Source organism: Etheostoma spectabile, chromosome 24 (genome assembly GCF_008692095.1).
Source record: "Etheostoma spectabile isolate EspeVRDwgs_2016 chromosome 24, UIUC_Espe_1.0, whole genome shotgun sequence".
Classification (NCBI taxonomy): Eukaryota; Metazoa; Chordata; class Actinopteri; order Perciformes; family Percidae; genus Etheostoma; species Etheostoma spectabile.
Window position 1 is genome coordinate 3,455,579 of NC_045756.1, and position 889 is coordinate 3,456,467.

General features: G+C 36.3%; 1 protein-coding gene across 2 annotated transcripts in view; it reads left to right on the plus strand.

Moving 5' to 3' along the window:
- Positions 1-889, plus strand: part of LOC116673813 (insulin receptor substrate 2) — an 11,779-nt gene extending 10,890 nt beyond the window's left edge. For both annotated transcript variants that reach the window (XM_032506120.1, XM_032506121.1), the window contains exon 3: positions 707-889. In XM_032506120.1, coding sequence (XP_032362011.1) covers positions 707-711 — 5 coding nt within the window. In that variant the 3' untranslated portion in view covers positions 712-889. The remainder of the gene's footprint in view (positions 1-706) is intronic.

Sequence of the window (889 nt, forward strand, 5' to 3'; positions counted from 1 at the left end):
CTTTTCCCAGTGGCACCTTGTTATTGTGGCACAGAACACAGCCTAATCTGAGTCTGAATGAGTTCACACTGTACAGTATAAGACTGCATTCTTGGTACTGGTGATGTTTGTGGGAAAATAATCTGACTACAATTTTGGGTTAATTTACTTATTTTGACTTTGACTTTTTGTCTTTATATGTCTCTCATGTATTTAGATTCTAGCAAGTTTGATGCCGTATTCAATTGGAAGTTTGGAATTTGCATTTCTGCTTATGTGTATATAGCAAACTTAAATGTAAACAATGCACAATTTATTTTTATGTTTTTTAAATTGCTTTGGCAATGTTTTATGAGGAAGGAAATGCATTTGGTAATGCAAATTATTCAATTGACCTGAAACATTCACACAATGAGTTCTGGTGAAAAGCACAGAATGTAATTTATAACTTTTAATTGTTTACAAAAAGACTTCACAGTGCAGCTTCAAGTCTCCATATATTTCATCGCTGTTGGCTTTAGCTGGTCCATACATGTTTTATTCACTCCCACTCAGCTAATGGTAATGCACCACATTTTTTGAGCAAAATATGCTTGCAAATGGCTACAAATGTTCATCCTCTAGTAGTAAATAGTATTTGTTTATTAGAGAACATAGACAAAAGAGTGTTGATATGATAAGATGTTTCCACTACTAACTCCTTTTTCTCTCTTGCCATCTCTTTCAGACTGAGGCACTCTTCAATCCTCTGATTTGGCGTCTTCACTGACCTCGAAAACCAATCTACTTTGCCCTTTCACTGGGATCTGTGGCCCTAAAAGACTGTCTGGACACTTAGCAACACTCACACACACTTAAGAAACAAGCTGGCCACCATCTATGCATGTCATGAATTCACTGAAGGCGGTAC